At 44.1% G+C, this 21,463-nt stretch overlaps 1 protein-coding gene across 3 annotated transcripts in view; it reads left to right on the top strand.

Moving 5' to 3' along the window:
* Positions 1-21,463, top strand: part of smarca2 (SWI/SNF related, matrix associated, actin dependent regulator of chromatin, subfamily a, member 2) — a 154,079-nt gene that overhangs the window by 66,748 nt on the left and 65,868 nt on the right. For all 3 annotated transcript variants that reach the window (XM_062971959.1, XM_008103323.3, XM_008103324.3), the window contains exons 11-17: positions 3,628-3,681; positions 11,924-12,054; positions 12,228-12,288; positions 12,935-13,035; positions 13,161-13,308; positions 14,357-14,520; positions 15,440-15,506. In XM_062971959.1, the coding sequence (XP_062828029.1) occupies positions 3,628-3,681; positions 11,924-12,054; positions 12,228-12,288; positions 12,935-13,035; positions 13,161-13,308; positions 14,357-14,520; positions 15,440-15,506 (726 nt within the window). The remainder of the gene's footprint in view (positions 1-3,627; positions 3,682-11,923; positions 12,055-12,227; positions 12,289-12,934; positions 13,036-13,160; positions 13,309-14,356; positions 14,521-15,439; positions 15,507-21,463) is intronic.

Below are 21,463 nucleotides of genomic sequence, written 5' to 3'. Positions count from 1 at the left end.
GTACTTTTACATATATACATGTGCAGGCTATACATGCTTCATTTTCCAAGCAACCTTTGAAAAGTGGAATAAAGTAGTTAAATTTTGAAGTTAGAAAAGTCAAGTCCCAGAGACCATCTTTTTGTCATATCATTAGGTGGATATTTAGTGCTACCTGGTTTTCAGTGATACATCTTTCAGTACTGAATTGTGGGGAAAGGGACTTTAATATGTCATATGTTTCCAGTCCTGGAGAAAAGAAATTTAAATGGAAATGAAATGTCCTGTGCATTTCCATTTATAGTCTCACTCTTCATTCAAGCATAGATATTTATCTGGCCTTGGCTCATTTCATAAATGTCCTAGTTATGAGTGTGCCCTTAGAAAAGGTACTTTATGATATCACTGTGTGAATGGATTATTATGTAAAATTAGTCCTTTCATTCGGAAGAATCCAACCCATTTGGTGCCACAAGCCTGGGTTTTTCTTCACCAAACAGGCTTCTGTAATATGTACTTTTAACATTTTTTTGCACCAGGCTTCTAAGGTGACATGTGATCTTTTAATGCCCTGGAAAAGTAGACTAGAACCCTTTACTTTATTATGGCCAATGACATCTGTATTTTGGCAATGAAGTGCTGTCATCGGATGAGTTTTGCTAACCAATCCAGGGAACAAATATAAACTTATGGCTTAACAAGTAATTTGAAATTACATTTGGTCTTTCTTAATATTTTGTCCTTATAAATACTCTTAATTCATTTAAATTATATTATTATCTTTGTTGAAAATACAATTAAATCCTCAGTTTTTATTAGCAGCTATATAACAGGAGATCCTTGAGACTCTACCCTTGGGAAAAGCATTGAAGTGGCTGGCATTGCAGCATCATTCCCACTTAGCCTCCCTTTGTGTAATTTGGCTGTGAATCTTCTCTACCCAGGGGATCATGCTGATATGAAGAATGTTGTGCTCTTGAGTAAATTTGCATTTTCTCCCTTATTATAATTCCATACTTGCCAAAATAGCAAAATTCAAGAATATGATCTCTTCTGGAACAACATTTCTTACACAGATATTAGATTTGCACTTTTTGTGAAGAAATGTTCCAAAAGATATGTTTCCTCTAGGAAATGGTTTGGGTGAACAGTGGAGAGTGGATAGCAGGGATGCCATGCATAATGTTTTTAAGAAGGAAGAAGAATCTAAATATGACTTCTCTGTGTAGTCTGACATGATAGTTGTTGGAGTGGTCCAGCATTTCTGTGTTCTCAAATAATATACTGTGTCCAAGCTGGTTCATCAAGTGCTCTGCTATGGCTGATTTCTCTGGTTGAATTAGTCTGCAGTGCCTTTCATGTTCTTTGACTCTTGTTTGGGCACTGCGTTTGGTGGTCCCTATGTATACTTGTCCACAGCTGCATGGTATCCGGTAGACTCCTGCAGAGGAGAGAGGATCCCTCTTGTCCTTCGCTGACCGTAGCATTTGTTGGATTTTCTTTGTGGGTCTGTAGATAGTTTGTAGGTTGTGCTTCATCAGTTTGCCTATGCGGTCAGTGGTTCCCTTGATGTATGGTAAGAACACCTTTCCTCTGGGTGGATCTTTGTCTTGACTTCCATGGCTTGTTCTTGGCCTTGCAGCTCTTCTGATGTCTGTGGTGGAGTATCCATTGGCCTGTAGAGCCCAGTTTGGGTGGTTTAGTTCACCTTGGAGGAGGTGAGGTTCACAGATTCTTTGTGCACGGTCTGTCAGGGCTTTGATTGTGCTCCTTTTTTGACTTGGGTGATGGTTGGAGTTTTTATGAAGGTATCTATCTCTGTGTGTAGGTTTTCTGTAAACTGTGTGGCCCAATTGTTGATTGAGTTTGCGGATGACCAGAACATCTAGAAATGGCAGTTTTCCTTCCTTTTTCCCCCATGGTGAATTGGATGTTTGGGTGGATGCTGTTAAGGTGGTCCAGGAACTTGCTGAGTTCTTCCTCTCCATGGCTCCAAATTGTGAAGGTGTCATCTACGTATCTGAATCAAACAGTTGGCTTTTTTGGTGCTGTTTCTAGGGCTTGTTTTTCAAAGTGTTCCATATAGAAATTTGCTACTACTGGGCTGAGAGGGCTCCGCATGGCCACTCCATCTTTCTGTTCATAGAATCCATTGTCCCACTGAAAGTAGCTAGTGGTGAGGCAAGTGTGGTGTAGCTAGTGTGTGTCCACTGTTTGGGTATGGGAGTTTGCATGCTTGTCTCTGGTGTCTCTTCGTGCTACGTTCCTCTGACTCCATCTAACTGCTGCTGTGCTGCGTAAATTACTCTGACACATTATATGTGACAATATATATGTGTGTGTGTGCGCGCGCAGGGGTCTGGTAGGCAAACTGTTCTTAGTTGCTGTTAAGCAATATCAGGGTGTCTCTGTTTTCTGCACTTTCCCGATATCACAGTTTGCCTACCAGACCCCTGGGTAATTGGCAATGTATTTGTATTTCTAGGAAGGCGAAAACAAAACAAAACACCAGCACAGCGGTATATAGTTTGGTTCCTCCTGTATATGCATGTACCTGCACCTGCACGAGTGTGGGTGAATGTGGACAACTGTATATATGCAGCAATATCAGTGTATGGTTATCTCATAAGACACCTCAGATCAGTATGATCAGCCTAAGCAGACAGAGAGAAAATAAACATGAAGATGAAGGGAAATGAGAATCACCCATGTTTTTGCATTTGACACACGGCATCACAACACAAGAATGAATCTTATAGATATTATAAAAGAACCTATCTTTGTAAACACTATAGTGTTTTCTTTTACATTGTGTGTATGTATGTACATGTATGTTCACATACACTGAGGAAAAGAAACCTACACTTATATGCATATACAGGCATTGTAACAGATACAAAGAAATAAGCTGAGGTATAATTTGAGATAGTAGGTGATTTGAAGTGAAGGAAAGGCAATATTTGGAGAATTGTAAGGAATACAGGATTTGGGAAAGAAATGAATTATGGACAGTGAAGGGGCAAATATATAAATTGGATTACAGGTACAGGACATGTTGAGTGAACAGCAGAAGAAAGATTGCAGAAGAGCATCACAGATTAAAGTGCCTCTGCAGAATTACTGATCTGTCTTAACTTTGTCTTCACTAAATAATAACCTTAATACCAATGTCTTTGACACTTCTTAGAATGTAGAACTTATACTATGCCAAGAGTGAGAGCTAGATACTGTTTCATCTCTGAACCTTGTAAAACTAAGTACTAGTTCACATTTGTAGGGACAGGAAAGATAGGACTTAAGAATATTGCATTGTTCTGCTTCTTAAAATAAAGGAGCATGTATAGACAGAATATGGTTTCAAGAAAGAAAAAAGGGTTAATAATTCAGTTTAAAGTGTAATTTAGAAGACCTACCTCACAATCTTAAGATCTCTCAACTCCATGTGGAATAGTGAAAAATATTCTCTTTTCTTTTTACTTCAGTTTCAAGTACAAGAGTGTGACATGCCATTTTACAGATATACAGGATGCAGTACTGCTAAAAAATCAGGCCTACATCTTGTACCATATTCTTCCTACATTTTTATATTACTCTTTTTTGGACATAACTTTACAGTGAGCATAACTTGTCGGAATGATTTAATTACAGAAGCCAGAAGACAACACAGAAGGAATGGGTTCTGGACTTGGTCCTGATGGAGAGGTAAGATATCAATTTCTTTATAATTTTTTTATAGCTTTTAGTTCATAATGGACAAAATGGCACAAGTCTGTACTGTACTTTGTATAAAGATTTCAGAAGAGAAAGAACAGAACCAGGATACAAAAACAAGTAATTTCCTTTTATGAGCATGATTTGTTCATGAATATTTCTCTAGTTCTGTAATTTAGTTGATAACAATATTTCAGGTAAGGAGTCCTATGATTAAGAATTTTATATAGACTAGTACTAAAATAACATTTACAATTTGTTTTTCTGGTGGAGGGGGCTATAGTATTTTGAACCTTGAATTGCCCTTCTGTTTGCTAAACAGATCCAACATCTTAGAGACAAAGCCATTTTCACTATTGCTCTGGAGCCCTGCTTGGAATCCTTGATCCTTCAGAGTAAATATTAGTTGTCTACAGGAGAAAATGATTTTTTACAAAATAGCTTCTTCCACACTTCACATTTATCAGTGACAAGAGTCTATGAGTGCGTTCTTCTGATATGATACAAACTAAAATATTTATAATTTATTAAGATAAAATTTTGTGCTTTTCAATTTGATCGAATTATTTTACTAGTTCAGTTTAAAATGACCCATAAATATGTATTTAGATTAAAGATTGGTGTGAATTAAAGTAGTATGGATGCCTCAAAAATTGTTCCTGCCTCTTGTTGTTGGTTATCAAGGGCTATATAGGCTCAGTATCAGAAGACTTACTAATGATTGTTTATTGTTAATGATATACTTTCAATGTATCGATGATACAGCTAACATGTAATTCATGTTAAATAACGCACTTCACATTCACTTTCATGCGGTTGGCAACATTTTAAAATTACATTGTACAGTTTGATAATGTGACAAAATTTTATTTAGCTTCTACCTTCACAAATAAAATAGAAATGTTACAACCAAACTAAACGAGCAAATATACATAAGTAGATTTATAGTTTTCTGCATTTTCTGGGATGCACGCAGATTTCTAGTAAATTGCTTTAATAGAAGACTTTGTCCAACACATCTGACTGAAGTTTTTAATGAGTGCCCTTGTAGATAATGAACTGTTTCATTAATGAGTATGTTAAATGCCCTATAAATGATTCCAGAAAGTTTCTTTGTTCATAAACATGATCATGTATTTATATTCAAAATATGACAAATACATTGCTATGCCTATCGTTATTTATGATTTTAAAATTAATCCACCAAGACTATAGAACTTTATAATTTACCTGGGAATATGTAGAATTGAAATTAGTGAGGGACACTTCTGAGCAGACATATGGACAGCTCTGTTAAAAACATAAAATTGCATAAATATCTGTCCATTATGGTGTGCTTCTTGGATAGACATGCATGAAACTTACAAGTAAATGTCATTAAAGTCACATTTATAATAATTTTCTGTCAAGGACAGAACGCCACAAGATTCAAAGTAACAGAGTTTATTAGATTACAGAACTCAAAAATGCCCGTAAAACACAAGGGCCAGGCAGTTTTTGCCTTTAGGAGCAAAAAGGGGCAAAAGTAAATGTTCAAAAGATAAACCGGATTAAACCGGAGTTTAATCCGGGTAAAAACAAACTGCTTGCTTCAGCCTGGGTATAAACGAAACGAAAGCCAAGGAACAAAAGATACAAAGAATGCAACTAATTGGCAGCAGATTCCTCTCTGCTGCCAACACTGTGCTTAGAGTAACTTGCGTCGCTCCCCCACACACACAGCAGACAGGATCTCCAACACGAGTAAATCAGCCAAGGATTGTAGCAGTTGAGTAGACCAGTTCCGTTCCGTAGATCAAAGCCAGAAGCAGACGTTTGTAGTTTTTCCAAGTCCAAGAAGGGGAGAAGACAAGCCGTGGTCAGTTCAGTCCGAGTTCTCAAAGCAGGAGATGGCGTCCGTCAAGAAGACGACGGAGGGTCAAGCTAATAAGAGTAAGCACAGGTTTGCACAAACAAATGCCCACACAATCCCTCCCGCCGTCTGACCCTGGATTCCAATCAACTTACGTCACAGCACAGGAAAGCACACAAGTCTTCAGGGAAGCGTCCCACACACACACGGATCCCAAGCGTTTGCCCAGATTACCTTGCCCAACGCAATTTGCAATTGCTCCCAAGCCCCATTTTATGCCAGTTACAAATCTTCATCACTGTCAGCTGTCCTCCTTAACCCGGGCGTTTCCTCATCACTTTCCTCGTCAGAGCTGGAACACCTCTGACTACGCCCAACAGCATCTCCAGCTGTGGATCCCGTCCCATCCCTCCAGCTAAACCATGGGTCTAATCCTGAAGGTCCCCATTCATCTTCTGTCCCATCATGGCCAGTGGCACCCACTTCCTCCCTTACCCGAGTCCAATCCATCTCATCCTCCTCTGAGCTAACCAGCCCCTCCTCCATTCTCTCCGTAAACCCTTCGAAAGACTCCTCGTCAGATGGTGCTGCAAATATGTCTCGCAGTCTTTTTCTCTCTCGCTCCTCGAGAGTATCTGACTCTCGAGGAGTCTTACGCCCACGTCTGTCAGTAACAGAGCCATGAGGCTCAATCATAACACTATCCCCTCTCACAAAGGCCTCCTCCCCCGATGGCGGAGAAGTGGCAGTGATACCCTCCGCTATAGCACCACGACGACTAGAGGTATCAAGTTTCAACAGCGAACGATGAAAGACTGGATGGACCTTTAAACTAGACGGTAAACGCAAACGAAACGCAACAGAAGAAATCTTTTTAACGATAGGAAAGGGACCCAAATACCGAGGCGCAAACTTTCCCCCAGCCTGTTTAATATGTTTGGAAGATAACCACACCAAATCCCCTTCTTCCAACTCCTCCCCTGCCTGCCTGTGGCGGTCAGCCTGAGTCTTCTGCGTTGCCTTAGCTTCCAACAGTAAGCGACGGGCAACATCATGCAATGCAGCCATTTCCGAAGAGCGGTACACAGGGTCAGAAGAGACCACATTGGTCGACGGCGCCACACCTCCCCGTGGGTGAAAACCATAAGTTAGCTCAAATGGCGTATGCTGACTAGACGTGTGCACCGCATTGTTGTAAGCAAATTCCGCCACCGGTAACCACTTTACCCAAGCCGTGGGTTGATCTAAACAAAAACAACGCAGATACTGCTCTAAGAGCCCATTAACCCGTTCCGACTGTCCATCCGTTTGCGGATGGAAAGCTGAAGACACGTTTAACTTAGTCCCCAAACACTCATGGAAGTGTTTCCAAAAGCGTGACACAAATTGCGGAGCCCTATCTGAAATAATCACCTCGGGTGCTCCGTGCAAACGATAGATGTGCTTTGTAAATAGTAAGGCCAACGTAGGGGCCGCCGGAATGGTTGAACAAGGAATAAAATGAGCCAGTTTACTAAATAAATCCACCACCACCCAAATACAAGTATAACCCCCAGACTTAGGCAAATCTGAAATAAAATCCATGGAAATGATTTGCCATGGCCTCTCCGGAACAGGTAAAGACGATAACAACCCTCTAGGGCGCCCAACAGGCGTCTTACTCTGCTGACAAACGGCGCAGCTGTCACAAAAGCGCAGAATGTCTTGCCGCATCTTTGGCCACCAGTAGCTCCTGGTGATAAGCTGTACGGTCTTGAACCTGCCAAAGTGCCCAGCCATGGGTTCGTCATGGTGGGCTCTAATCACCTCCAACCTGAGGGTCCCTACTGGTACGTAAACCTGCCCCCTACGCACCAATACCCCGTCTTGATCCTGGAGATGCGGCAGTATGGTACGGTTACCTGCAGAGAGCAGCATCAGTTGCTCCTGAGTCCACACATCATCCTTCTGAGCCTCAAGGATCTGGTCATGTAACCCAAGCTCATTATCTACAACACACAGAGAGGCAGTAGGCAAGATGGTCTGACATACTACCTGCTCATTGGTCTTAAATTCCGGCTTGCGGGATAAAGCATCGGCCCGCAAGTTTGCCTTCCCCTCCACGAACTGCACCTTGAAGTTAAACCTGGAGAAAAACAAAGCCCAGCGGATTTGACGCTGGTTTAACTTCTTTGCTGTTTGCAAGTGCTCTAAGTTCTTGTGATCAGATCTGACCACGATCTGGTGCCGTGCCCCTTCAAGCCAGTGCCGCCACACCTCAAACGCCACCTTAATCGCCAACAACTCCTTCTCCCATATGGTATAGTTCTGCTCGAAGGGTGTTAGTTGCCGCGAGTAAAATCCACAGGGACGCAAGGTCCCTGAGGAATCCTTCTGAGACAATACAGCCCCCAACGCGTAGCTAGAAGCGTCCGCTTCTACCACGAACGGTCTGTCAACATCAGGATGGGTTAGTATGTTGTCCGATTGAAAACTAGACTTTAGTTGTAGAAACGCCTCGTGAGCTTCCCGCCCCCACACAAATGGCTGTTTCTTGCGCAGAAGCTGCGTCAAAGGTACCGTGAGCTTTGCAAAATTCGGAATAAACTCCCGGTAGTAATTAGCGAAACCCAAGAACCTTTGTACATCCTTCTTAGTCTTCAGCTCCTGCCATGAGTTGACGGCGTCAACCTTATGTGGGTCCATTTTAAGTTCCCTACCTGACACTACATGACCTAGGAACTCCACTTCAGGCACATGAAAGACGCACTTGGAAGCCTTGGCGAAAAGCCCATTAGCCCGCAGTCGGTGCAGAACCTGCTTGACATGTTGACGATGTTCTTTCTCGTCCTTAGAAAAAATCAAGATATCATCCAAATAAATCACTAAAAATTGGTCAATTAGGTCCCTGAACACATCGTTCATGAACCTCTGGAATACCGCAGGAGCATTACAAAGCCCAAAAGGCATGACTCGGAACTCGTGGCATCCGAAACACGTGTTAAATGCCGTCTTCCATTCATCCCCTTCCCGTATACGGATTAAGTTATAGGCCCCCCGCAGGTCAAGCTTGGTAAAGACCTTAGCCCCTTGCACCCTTGATAACAGTTCCGAGATTAAAGGGAGCGGGTACCTATCCCGAATGGTGTATTTGTTTAGGATCCGATAGTCACAGACCAGCCTAAGTTCCCCAGTCTTTTTGGCTACAAAGAATACTGGTGCCGCAGTTGGAGAACTAGATGGGCGAATAAACCCCTTGGCTAAATTTTCATCTAGAAACTCCCGCAAAGCTTGCCTTTCCGGTACAGTCAAGGCATACAGCCTCCCTGCTGGCAGTTTCGCACCTTCTGCCAACTTGATGGCGCAATCATATGGCCTGTGCGGTGGTAATTTGTCCGCTTCTCTTTTACAAAATACATCACAGAACTCCCCATACTCAGCAGGCACTCCCTCCATATCAGAATGAGTAACATTTAGAGTGCAACAGTCCTGCCTCTTTAAGATCACTTTACGTGTTGCCCAATCTACTTGTGGGTTTACTACAGCTAGCCAATCCATCCCCAGGATCACATCATATCTAGGCAAGCTCGTAATATCCCACACAAACGTTCCCGTTACTCCCTGCACCTCCCACGTTACTGCTGAGGTTTCATGGTTAACCACCCCAGTCTCCAGCAGTCTCCCATCTGCTCCTTCCACCCACACGTCGCACGCCTTGCGCACTCTAGGAATGCCATGCTTCTTAGCAAACTCAATATCTACATAGGAGACCGTAGCCCCTGAGTCCAGCAGTGCCAAAGTAGAAACAAGTTCCCTTCCCCCAACAGATAATGTAATGGGTACGAAAACATGCTTCCTCCCCTCAGTTGACTGCTTGAGGAGCCCTAGTGCGTTGGACTCACGTCGCACTAGGGCTGGCCTTTTCCCGAAAGCTGGGAAGGTTTCACATTACAATTTTTGGCAAAATGCCCAGCATTCCCACAGTACAAACACAAGCCCAGCTGCCTCCTACGGCTCTTTTCCTCTGTAGACAGCTTTTTAAAGACCCCAAGCTCCATGGGCTCTTCCCCCATCACCACAGGTGCCCTGGTTACATGCATGGGTGGCGCACACATTGCTTTTGAGTGTTTACGAGCCTCGAACCTTGCGTCTAAACGCAGCACCTTAGCTACTAAGGCGTCCCAGCTTTCAGCCGGCTCCAAGCGTGCTAATTCATCCTGGAGCATATCACTTAACCCGGCAGTAAATAAAAGCATGAATGCATTTTCCCCCCAATCCAGCTGGTGGCGATACAGGTTAAACTTATTTAAGTAATCCAAAACAGTCCCCTTTCCCTGTTTCAACCGATACAGAGCCCACCCAGCGTTCTCCGTGCGGAGAGGATCCCCAAAAGTATCAGTTAACAACTTTTTGAAATTATTCAAATTGTCCTTGACTGGGTCATTTCCCAAAATTAAATTAGTGGCCCATTGTCCTGCGGGACCGGTCAACAAACTCAAAATAAAGGCCACCTTGTTAGTGTCTGTAGGAAAAGCATGAGCACTGAGCTGAGAAAAATAAAGCTCCACTTGTGCCAAAAAGGTTGGCAACTTGCACCTGGTTCCGTCAAAGCGTTCAGGAGTCAAAACATGTCCTTTCACAGCCTGAGCTGTTTGGCTAACGGTAAAAGCCGTTTGCAATTGGTCTACTTTGGCCCGTAACTCATCCATCGTCTTCCTGACGGGTTTATTGCGGCAATAAACTTTTTTATAGGCGTTGGGCAATCTGTCAAGGACAGAACGCCACAAGATTCAAAGTAACAGAGTTTATTAGATTACAGAACTCAAAAATGCCCGTAAAACACAAGGGCCAGGCAGTTTTTGCCTTTAGGAGCAAAAAGGGGCAAAAGTAAATGTTCAAAAGATAAACCGGATTAAACCGGAGTTTAATCCGGGTAAAAACAAACTGCTTGCTTCAGCCTGGGTATAAACGAAACGAAAGCCAAGGAACAAAAGATACAAAGAATGCAACTAATTGGCAGCAGATTCCTCTCTGCTGCCAACACTGTGCTTAGAGTAACTTGCGTCGCTCCCCCACACACACAGCAGACAGGATCTCCAACACGAGTAAATCAGCCAAGGATTGTAGCAGTTGAGTAGACCAGTTCCGTTCCGTAGATCAAAGCCAGAAGCAGACGTTTGTAGTTTTTCCAAGTCCAAGAAGGGGAGAAGACAAGCCGTGGTCAGTTCAGTCCGAGTTCTCAAAGCAGGAGATGGCGTCCGTCAAGAAGACGACGGAGGGTCAAGCTAATAAGAGTAAGCACAGGTTTGCACAAACAAATGCCCACACAATCCCTCCCGCCGTCTGACCCTGGATTCCAATCAACTTACGTCACAGCACAGGAAAGCACACAAGTCTTCAGGGAAGCGTCCCACACACACACGGATCCCAAGCGTTTGCCCAGATTACCTTGCCCAACGCAATTTGCAATTGCTCCCAAGCCCCATTTTATGCCAGTTACAAATCTTCATCACTGTCAGCTGTCCTCCTTAACCCGGGCGTTTCCTCATCACTTTCCTCGTCAGAGCTGGAACACCTCTGACTACGCCCAACAGCATCTCCAGCTGTGGATCCCGTCCCATCCCTCCAGCTAAACCATGGGTCTAATCCTGAAGGTCCCCATTCATCTTCTGTCCCATCATGGCCAGTGGCACCCACTTCCTCCCTTACCCGAGTCCAATCCATCTCATCCTCCTCTGAGCTAACCAGCCCCTCCTCCATTCTCTCCGTAAACCCTTCGAAAGACTCCTCGTCAGATGGTGCTGCAAATATGTCTCGCAGTCTTTTTCTCTCTCGCTCCTCGAGAGTATCTGACTCTCGAGGAGTCTTACGCCCACGTCTGTCAGTAACAGAGCCATGAGGCTCAATCATAACATTTTCATTATATATAAATACTAAAAAGGAAAGATAATAGCTGTGTGGAGAATCTTTTACATCCTTTTGAAGGAGCTAGCAACTCCTGGCTTAATAGCGTACTCTTATAAATGTATTTAATTGTGTTTATATTTTTGATATGCTTTAAAAGGCTGCACATTGTTTTGGTTCATGCTAATTGTTAGCCATATTTCTGAGGCCGAAGTGGCCATTTCATTTTAAAAGTTTATTTCAGTGTTTGGCTTTGCTCCCTTGAACAAGGTCATCTAGAGCTGTAAGCTCTTTGTAAGGATCTTGTATTTTAAATCAATTTGTATCATATTATAGCCTAAATGGTGCAGGTCATTTGGTGTGATTATTTGTGATAATCTGGTGCGAATTTCTGAGCAAGTCATTCATTAATAATTTTGATTTTAACTTCATCTTCACTGTTTGTCTATAAATGAGAGTTATGCTGTACGTTGTTGTTGTTTTTTTTAACCTTTTTAGCCCATAGATGAGAGCAGTCAAATGAGTGATCTCCCTGTCAAAGTAACTCACACTGAGACTGGCAAAGTTCTTCTTGGACCAGAGGCTCCTAAAGCAAGTCAGTTGGATGCTTGGTTAGAAATGAACCCTGGGTGAGTAATCAAATGCTCCTCCAAACTTGTTGCTTTTGTACTGCATTTATATATTCTAATATTTATGAGTATTATTCCTGCATGTCCCTATACATTTTTCAAATGCTCTTAATTTATCCTGGTTTTTCTAAGAATTTTTTTTAATGCTGTATTGTTTACTTCTTTTCCAACAGCTATGAAGTTGCACCTAGGTCAGATAGTGAAGAAGAGAGTGACTCTGAATATGAGGAAGATGTAAGTGAATGCCTCTTGTTGATGCCTATATATACTGAAAAGAATATTTTTTTAAAATGTAATATTCTCTCTAGAGATCAGAGAGTGTGTATCAGCAATAAAAATAATTACTGCCACAATATTGTAAGGGAAACAGTGTGGAAAGCCGCCTTAGTAGAATGGAATTCACTGTGTAATCCCATCACCACCACTCTTTAACTGTAACTGATAACAGATCACAAGATGATGTTAACCTATTTGGCATTTTTTCCCTCTAAATAAGAAGCTTCAATATTATAGGAGGGAAATTGGATTGTTATAATCTAAGAAATTAACATGGTAGATGGACTGTCTGGCACACTTTTGTTCACATATGTTCACAACTTCTGTAAAATAGACTTTGGGATGTCCTTTGCATCAGGTGTTTTAAACACAGAAAATAATCAAGAAGAGGCAATAAATATTTAAAATTATGGTTCACAAAATTGTAAAGCAAAATGCCTGTAAAATCAAATGAAAGCCCCTCTTGTGTTGAATAAACATGAGGTGAGTAATCTTTTGTGAAAATTACATTGTTCATAAAACAAAATGCAATGGACGTGATTGAAGAAATATAGCATTGCAATTCCAAAGTTGGAACCAACATCTGACCTTTTCTTTTCTGCAGGAAGAGGAAGAGGAATCTAGCAGACAAGAAACAGATGGAAAGATACACCTGGATCCAAACACTGAAGAAGTTTCAGAAAAAGATGCTAAAGAAATAATTGAGTGAGTAATATGGAAAGAGACAGATAACAATGCAACTGCTGTTTTTGCATGCTTGTGTGAGAGCTAGACTGACTAAATTGTTAAAAATATAAAGTTAAAAGTGCCTCTCTATAATTATACAACAGGACTGCCAAACAAGATGTGGATGATGAATACAGCATGCAGTACAGTGCTAGAGGGTCTCAATCCTACTACACAGTGGCTCATGCGATTTCTGAAAGAGTGGACAAACAGTCTTCTCTTCTTATTAATGGTACACTAAAACATTATCAGGTAAGCATCCTAGAACAGGAGTTGACATTCTGTGAGTTTCGTGAAGCACCTGATGCCACTTCTGTGGCTCCTGAGCCCCCCACCAGTCTCCTGAGGTTCTGCACATTTGTTTCTTAGAATCATAATGTTGGAAGAGACCCTGAGGACCATTCAGTCCAACCCCTCCCATGCAGGAATGCACAATCAAAAACCTCTCCACCATGTTCACAGGCAGCATTATATCCCATTACCGAACAGCTCTTACTGTCAGGAAGTTCTTTCTAAAATTTAGGTGAAATTTCTTGTCCTGCAGTTTGAATCCATCACTCCATATCCTAGTCTCAATAGCAGAAGAAAACAGGCTTGCCCCCTCCTCAGTGTGACATCCTTTCAAATATTTAAACATGGCTATCATCTTCCCTCTTAGCCTTCTTTCTCTAAGCTAAACATATCCAGCACCCTCTTGATTAGGAGATAAAACTCGGCAGCACGTGGCTGCAGTTTGCAGCTGGGAGAAAAGAACTGCAGTTGTCCAGATCCCCAGTGAGCCAGTGGAGAGCTGAATGGGCATGGTCGTCTCTCTTCTCTTCACTGCAGAACCACAGCCAGGGTTGGGTGCTGTTTCACTGTCTTCTCTAGCCCTCTTCCTGGCCCAGTAAAGAGCTGTGACTATGGGCTCTGGCTCTTTAAAGTTGCTGTATATGTGTGTGAACATTGCACAAAGAGATGGTAATACCAAAGAAACTAACAACATAAGCATGCCCAGGATGAGGGTACACCACTAATAAGATTCCAGGCCGACACAGTTAAGAGCTTGTGGTGTCTCATGGTATGAGGAGCCGCATTTATCTTTAGCATCATGCTGCCATAATCTCTTGGTTTTGGACATTGTCTTACATACCAGCAGTGATTCGTAAGCAGGCAATTTTTGTGGCTTCTTTTTCACTATGCTGTCTGCAGCTGGCAGATTCTTTACTGCAAAATATTTGGCATCAAAGCAGTGATGTTCTAATCAGAATGTTAGTGTATGTAGATTCTTGATAACTGGGGCAATTCTCCTGCATTTCAGATTCAAGGCCTCGAATGGATGGTTTCCCTGTATAATAACAATTTGAATGGAATTTTAGCTGATGAAATGGGGCTGGGCAAGACCATACAGACTCTTGCACTCATCACTTATCTGATGGATCACAAAAGGCTCAATGGCCCCTATCTCATCATTGTTCCCCTCTCGTAAGTAGATGAACTCTTCCTAATGATATTTTACTACACCATGCAGATTGGTTCATTAACAGTATATACCTTTTTATACACACACTTACTGTCTTAGATGAAGCATGCAGTTAGGCAGTGTGGACTTAGTCTTTGATTATTTTCCCTTCTTTCACATATGTTGTGTGGCATTAAGAAATCCAGATGGCAGCCAAGATTTACTGTGTCCATCATACTATCATATGCCTGCTGTATATGAGTTATTGCACAGTTAATTATATTTTTGATCTATACATGGACCAGAGATCTGGAGGGAGGGAGGGAGAGAGAGAAGGCAAGCAAGCATTGAAAGAATCCTCTTTCTTTAGATATAAAATGGCAAGGGAAGAAAAGAGCTGTGTTCTCTCTTAAACCTTAGTCAGTGTTTTAAAAACATTGACAATACATTTAACACTGCTCCAAGCATCTGTTCATAAATAAAGCCTTTCTGATGTGTACTATATTCTCTTTCATTCAGTAACATGTACAGAGGATTCCACAAAGTTCTGCACAATTTCCTTAGCAGGCATTTTAAAACTAGGCTCCATTTCACCAAATTGATCCTTTTACAATAAGACACTGAAATGTTTGTTTGAGTCCCATTGGGCAAGTTATGCACACATACAGCCCCTTTCCAGAATGCAGTTGGAATCTTTAGCTAATGTCCAGAATTTTCTGATATAATTAGAAAATATTTCTGCACTATTTAAATCATATTGTTCAATGCAGTTTGTAATTCGGTTTCCATCTTGCTTTTTGAACATCAGAGATCCACATTTTTCAAATATTAACTTTTTTGTTCCTATAAGAATGGTAATAATAATAATAATAATAATAATAATATAAAAATAAATGCTGCTTTTATCTCTGAACTCTCTGTTTATCAATGTATTTCCCACAGGACTTTATCCAATTGGACGTATGAATTTGACAAATGGGCTCCTTCTGTGGTGAAAATTAGTTACAAGGTTTGAATGTCTTTTGTGTATGAATATAAAAGCTGTATATATACTCACATATACCTATATCTGTGTTTGTCACGACCCAGGCGGCAGAGGCACCAATAACCATACACAGAGGCCAGAATCTAACTAATATCTTTATTGAAGGAATAAATAAAGTTAATAAAAACAAGTATAGAAAATAGTCCAGAATTAGACCCTTCAGGAAAGGTCAGAATTAGTCCAAAAAAGCAATGTCCAATAAGAAATATTAAGGTCCAAAGTTGTAATCCAATAACCGAAACACTCACTTTGCCAAGCAAAGTGAGGGGAGATGACAAGGTCCTTTAGTCCATAAAACTTGAGCGTGGCTAGGAAATAACTTGATACTTGAAACAAGGCTTGAACGTGGAACAAGGTAACTAAGAACAAGAACAAGGTCCGTGGAATAACTTGGTAAAATCCGTGAAACAAGGCAAGGATTAGTCCTGGGAAACAAGGCAAAGTCCGTAGGTAAACAAAGGCTGGGAAGCAAGGCGAAGGCTGGATAGCGAGGCAAGGCTTGAGCTGAAGCGAGGCTTGAATCGGAGCGCGCTGTCCAGACACAACACGCTCCGCAGGCTGACGAATTGACTCCGCGAAGTTGCTACGCGGGCAAAACACCTATATAGAGTCCAACTTTCTCACCAAAGCGGTTCTCTGGGAATCAGAAACGAAAGCTAAACTCTGAGACCAGATGTTAAACTCCTTAAAGATTCTCACGAGAACCAATGTTAATTGGCAACATTCTTAGCTGCTATCCTCGCACTCCTGCGCGAAGCTGAATCCAAACTTCTCTGTTGTTTACAAAACTCCCGGCGCAAGAACACGGGAGAAGTAGGCTCTGGGGTTGTTTGACATACTTCTGGGGCACAACTTTCTTGCAGGTGCAAGGTTTCCAGATCTGCCTGGGAAGGATCTGGCTGAGAGGAATCCAGTTCAGACTGGGAAGGTAAAAAACCCAAGTTTTCATCTTCATCAGGGATTACAATGTCCTGAGCAGGACTACAAGGCCCATGGTTCATCACACTATCCCCCTCCTCAGGGCCCCTCCCAAACTGGGGTCCTCTCCCCGAGGCGCGAGGTCGCGGTTTGGTGGGATAGGTCAGATGGAAGCGACGGGTTAGATCAGGAGCATGGACTGTGGAGGCGTCTTCCCAAGAGCGTTCCTCAGGCCCAAAACCCACCCAGTCAATGAGATATTGTAGGCGGCGGCGATGAAAGCGAGAATCCAAAATGTCCTCAACCTCGAACTCCTCCTCCCCATTCATCAAAACAGGAGGGGGGGCCGGTTGGTCTGTATCAGGACGCACACCATCCGCCGGAAGGAGCAGGGAACGGTGAAACACTGGGTGAATGCGCATTGAACGCGGAAGTTGGAGTTTGAAAGTCACGGGGTTTAATTGCGCCACCACTGGATAGGGGCCAATGAAGCGGGCATCTAACTTCCGGCATGGGCGGTGGGAGGGCAGAAAGCGAGTGGACAGAAAAACCCGATCTCCTACCTTGATTTCGGGGCCCGGCTGGCGGTGTTTGTCAGCGTGGCGTTTATAGTCCTCCTTGGCTTGGTCCAGTTGCTGGAGCAAAAGTTGTTGCACCGCTGTGAGTTCCTGCAGCCAATCCTCTGCTGCGGGAACTTCTGAAGTTTCAATGACAGGGGGAAAGAAACGTGGATGGAAACCGTAGTTTGCAAAGAACGGCGTTTCTTTTGTAGAAGCTTGAACTCCATTATTGTAGGCAAACTCAGACAGTGGTAACAGAGAAGCCCAATTGTCCTGTTGGTAGTTTACATAACAGCGAAGATACTGCTCCAAAGTGGCATTAGTGCGTTCCGTTTGCCCATCTGTTTGGGGATGATGAGCTGAAGATAAGCGAGAGTCTATGCCCAGTAGTTTTTGTAGTGCCTTCCAAAAACGAGAGGTGAATTGAGATCCACGGTCTGTGACTAAACTCTTGGGCAATCCATGTAGTCTGAAAACATGCTGAAGAAATAGATCCGCAGTTTCTTTGGCCGTGGGGAGGCCTTCGCAGGGAATGAAATGGGCTAACTTGGTGAATAGGTCCACCACCACTAAGATCGTGGTGAATCCACAGGAAGGTGGTAGGTCAGTGATGAAATCCGCGGAAATTATTTCCCATGGGCGAGATGGGGTAGGAAGGGGGTGTAAAAGCCCTGAGGGCTTCTCCCTTCGTATCTTGGAGCGCTGGCATACTGGGCAGGTGTTGACATATTTTTCCACATCCTTGCGGATCTTGGGCCACCAAAAATCTCTTAGGATCAAATGCATGGTTTTAAATAGTCCGAAGTGTCCTGCTGGTTTGCAGTCATGACACAGACGAAGCGCTTTTTCCCTGCCCGGTCCGGGTGGGATATAAACATGATTTCTATAGCAGAGCAGCCCATCTTTAAGTGAAAAGGGAAAATGCAGACCTTGGCGAAGTTGGTCCTGCGCCCAGGCATCTGCTTGCTGACTAGCCCTGATTTCTTGAGCACAGATGGGTCCTGGAGTAGGGGAAGTTGAACCAATGGGACTGGATTTGGTGTTCCCCACTGTGAGCGTGGCAAAGTTCTCAGGTTGTAGCAGTTGGGATTCAAAGGTCTCCTTGCGTCCTGCAGCGTATTCCGGTTTACGTGACAGGGCGTCTGCTTGCTTGGTTTGAGCTGGGGTCACATAATGGATCTGGAAGTTGAAACGTTCAAAGAATAAAGCCCAACGTTGCTGCCTCTGATTTAGTTTGCGGGCAGTTCTTAGATGTTCTAGATTACGATGATCAGTGTGGACTTCAATGGGGAATTTGGCCCCTTCTAGCCAATGTCTCCAAGTTTCAAAGGCTGCCTTTATGGCCAGTAGTTCTTTTTCCCAAATGGTGTAATTCCTCTCTGGTGTGGTTAGTTGACGAGAATAAAAGGCACAGGGATGGAGGTGATCTCCCACCGGTTGTAAGAGTACAGCCCCAATTGCCACATCAGAGGCGTCCGCTTGCACCACAAAAGGGGTTCCAGGATTTGGGTGCTGTAGAATTGGCTGGGAGGTGAATAGTTTCTTCAGTTGCTGGAACCCTTTCTCTGCTTGATCAGTCCAGCGGAAAGGCTGCTTTCCACGGATGCAGCTAGTGATGGGGTCGGACCAGCGGGCAAAATCTGGAATGAACTTGCGGTAGTAGTTCGCGAACCCCAAGAAACGCTGCACCTCTTTCTTGTTAGTTGGCGCCCGCCATTCCAATACTGCTGAAACTTTGGCTGGATCCATGGAAAGCCCTAGAGGCGAGATGCGGTAGCCAAGGAAATCTACCTCTTGTAGATCAAAAGCGCATTTTTCTAGCTTGGCATAAAGTCCATGATCCCGCAATCGTTGCAACACCATTTTGACGTGGTTCTCATGTTCTGATTGTGATCTGGAAAACACCAAAAAATCGTCCAGGTAGATTATCAAGAATCTGTCTAGATAGTCCTGAAAAATATCGTTGACAAAATGCTGGAACGTTGCGGGAGCTCCGCATAAACCGAAATTCATAACTCGGGACTCGAATAATCCGAATTTAGTCTGGAAGGCGGTCTTCCACTCGTCCCCTTCTCTGATGCGAACTAGATTATAAGCCCCCCGAAGATCCAGCTTGGTGTAGACCTTGGCTCCTCGAAGTCGGTCCAGTAGATCCGAGATTAAGGGCAGGGGATAGCTGTTCCGCTTGGTGATATTGTTCAATGCTCTGTAGTCCACCACCAAGCGTAATTCCCCTGACTTCTTCTTCACAAACATCACTGGGGAGGCGGCTGGGGATTGAGAGGGTCTGATGAACCCCTTGCGAAGGTTTGTCTCTAAGAATTCCCTGAGAGCTTCTTGCTCTGGTTCCGTCAGGGAGTAGAGATGCCCTCGCGGGATCGGGGCCCCCTCCACCAAGTCAATGGCACAGTCATAAGGTCTATGTGGGGGTAATTTTTCGGCTTCTTTCTCATTGAATACATCCCAATACTCGGAGTACTTCTTTGGCAAGGTGATGATGGGCTCGGAGTCTGTAGCATGGCATACCTTGGCTACGAGGCAATGGTTTTGGCAGTACGGTGAAGCAAACTGCAGTTCTCTGTTGGACCAGGAGATGTTAGGGTCGTGGAGTGTCAGCCATGGAATTCCCAAAATCACAGGGAAATGGGGAACCTCGGTAACAAAGAAGGAAATCTCTTCCATATGTTCCCTTATCCACATCCTGGTGGGTTCCGACCACTGGCTTACGGGGCCCGTCTTGAGGGGACGGCCGTCTATGGCTTGCACCACACGGGCATTCTTGAAATCATGATATTGTAATCCCAGAGAGTCGGCATACTCTCTATCGATGAAATTGTTGGTAGCTCCAGAGTCTATCATGGCGTGGATCATGACGGGTCCCCTTTTTGCTGACCATAATGTGACCACGAGAAGGAACAGGACCCCGGTTGGCGGCTCTTGGATGGATTTTTTGACCGGGTTGGCGAGCCTCTCTACACCCGGTCGTTGGCTTCCCCCGCCGGCTGTGTGCCAGTCGGCTCAGACGCCTTCGACTCCGTGGAGGACGCCGCCGCAAGACGGGCGGCAGGCTTCCCTTTGGCTGGGCACTCTCTGGCGAAGTGGCCCCCGTTCCCGCAGTACCAGCAGAGGTTCAAGCGTTGACGACGGGCCTTCTCGGCGGCATCTAGTCTGGGACGCACATTGCCCAACTGCATCGGCACCTCCTCGCCTCCTCTGGGGTATGGGGTTGGCGGCGGGGTTCTCCACACCGGACGTGGCTGAACACTGGCGGAAGCGGGGGGTTTTGCCCCGGCTCTACCGCCCTGGCCTCGAACCCATTGTTTCCTGTTGGCAATCATGACTTCAGCCCGTAAACATTGATCAATGAGTGCCTCGAGGGTCTGGGGAGGATCCACCTTGGAGATTTCTTCCAGCATTTCAATGTTGAGACCCTCCCGAAATTGTCCTCTGAGGGCTACATCGTTCCAGCCGGTGTTGTGGGCCAGCACGCGGAACTCGGCTATGTACTGAGACATGGGTCTGTCTCCTTGAAGGAGGCGCCGGAGTTTGTGACCGGCTGCCTCCAAATTGTCCTCGATTCCCCAGGTCTCCTTAAGGTGATCCAAGAAGCGTTGTGCTGAATTTAGGTGGGGGGAGGCTTGATCAAACAGGGCCGTCGCCCAGCTAGCCGCTGGTCCATCTAGAAGACTGTAGACCCACGCCACCTTGATGTCTTCTTGGGGAAACTCGGCATCACGGGCCTCTAGATAAGCTTGACATTGGCGGCGGAAAACATGAACCTTAGCAGCTTCTCCAGAAAACTTGGTAGGCAACGCCATGGCCGGGAGGCGAACTCCGCGCTCCCTCAACCCTTTTATTTCTCCATCCTGCGCGTTGAGTCTGTCACGGATGCGGTCCACTTCGTCCTTGCTGATGGTGTAGCTGAGCGGCTGTCCAGCCGGCGCGGCTCCGGTAGACATCCTGGCCTCGGTTAGTTGGTGCTTATGGGTGGCGGAGTCAAACTGTCACGACCCAGGCGGCAGAGGCACCAATAACCATACACAGAGGCCAGAATCTAACTAATATCTTTATTGAAGGAATAAATAAAGTTAATAAAAACAAGTATAGAAAATAGTCCAGAATTAGACCCTTCAGGAAAGGTCAGAATTAGTCCAAAAAAGCAATGTCCAATAAGAAATATTAAGGTCCAAAGTTGTAATCCAATAACCGAAACACTCACTTTGCCAAGCAAAGTGAGGGGAGATGACAAGGTCCTTTAGTCCATAAAACTTGAGCGTGGCTAGGAAATAACTTGATACTTGAAACAAGGCTTGAACGTGGAACAAGGTAACTAAGAACAAGAACAAGGTCCGTGGAATAACTTGGTAAAATCCGTGAAACAAGGCAAGGATTAGTCCTGGGAAACAAGGCAAAGTCCGTAGGTAAACAAAGGCTGGGAAGCAA

This window comes from Anolis carolinensis, chromosome 2 (assembly GCF_035594765.1).
Source record: "Anolis carolinensis isolate JA03-04 chromosome 2, rAnoCar3.1.pri, whole genome shotgun sequence".
Lineage (NCBI taxonomy): Eukaryota > Metazoa > Chordata > Lepidosauria > Squamata > Dactyloidae > Anolis > Anolis carolinensis.
The sequence above is the reverse complement of the archived record's forward strand: the minus strand, read 5'-3'. Positions and strand labels throughout refer to the sequence as shown.